Consider the following 1,029-nt stretch of genomic DNA (forward strand, 5'->3'; position numbering starts at 1 on the left):
TTTTTCAGGGCTATATCTTCCTTAACCATATACCCCAGATGGTGGAAAACCAATCCAAGAGCGTCGTATCACGTGAGATTCATAGCTTGAGTAACTCGGTATCTGTTTGTTAAGACTTGTACAGTGGAGAAGGTCGTATGGTTCCAAATGCTGTTTGTCTTAAAAAGTATCCTCTCACCCAAACCTTGAAAACTATAAGAATACCAGAGCTTTGAAATGCTGTCACTTTTAATCAGTGGCACAGATGAGAATATATAAATGTACATATATATGTGTGTATATATACACACACATACATATGTATGTATGTATGTATTTATCTCGATCCCCTTATTTGAACACATGTCAATGCTATCCTGCTGGCCAGGCACCTCGTGTTTAGTGCAGTCTGTGATGAGCCGTGGGGTGTGCTGAGAGGAGTTATAACTGCCTGCCTTCAGAAGCTCCCCATCAGATTGCTTCATTAGGGAGAACGCCTGCAGATTGCTGTATGTTCTAAAGGAACTTGAATTTGATTTCTGCTCTTGGCAGTGCTATGGGTAAGAATTTATTTTGTCTTTTTTAGGAAGATTTTTATCTGTCCTGTGATGCTGATATCCTGGTATCACAGGCTCATAAAACCGTGTACAATTCTACAGCAACAGAATGGATACTGAGCAAATTCTGCTCAGGTTGCTAAGTCACGCTGTTTCATGCCACCATGGTCTTTAGGGTGAAGGCACAGCACCTCTTAGTGTAGGATTGGAAGTCAACCAGGGGTATTTGCTCAAGGATGAAATCTCTGAACCCATGTAAACTTTTCTTTTTTTAAAAAAAAAATAATCTTTTTCTCCATACTTCTTTATACCAAGTAGTTTTAAAATATTGTGTTAGAAGTATTGGATTTTTTCCCCCCAGCAGTGTTCTTTCAACCCATTAAAGATTTGGATAAAAAGTATTTAACCTACAACACAGTGCTGTGGACATTTTATTGGTGTCTTTTGTTTACTGTGAGATTATACTTTCAAATACTATGATATTCAAGGCAGC

General features: G+C 38.4%; 1 protein-coding gene across 1 annotated transcript in view; it reads left to right on the forward strand.

Moving 5' to 3' along the window:
• PROM1 (prominin 1) overlaps positions 1–1,029 on the forward strand; it is a 139,793-nt gene that overhangs the window by 96,925 nt on the left and 41,839 nt on the right. The window contains exon 9 of the mRNA XM_042782209.1: positions 9–72. Coding sequence (XP_042638143.1) covers positions 9–72 — 64 coding nt within the window. The remainder of the gene's footprint in view (positions 1–8; positions 73–1,029) is intronic.

Source organism: Orycteropus afer, unplaced genomic scaffold, assembly GCF_000298275.1.
Source record: "Orycteropus afer afer isolate SDZICR_OR568_19922 unplaced genomic scaffold, OryAfe1.0 scaffold00262, whole genome shotgun sequence".
Classification (NCBI taxonomy): Eukaryota; Metazoa; Chordata; class Mammalia; order Tubulidentata; family Orycteropodidae; genus Orycteropus; species Orycteropus afer.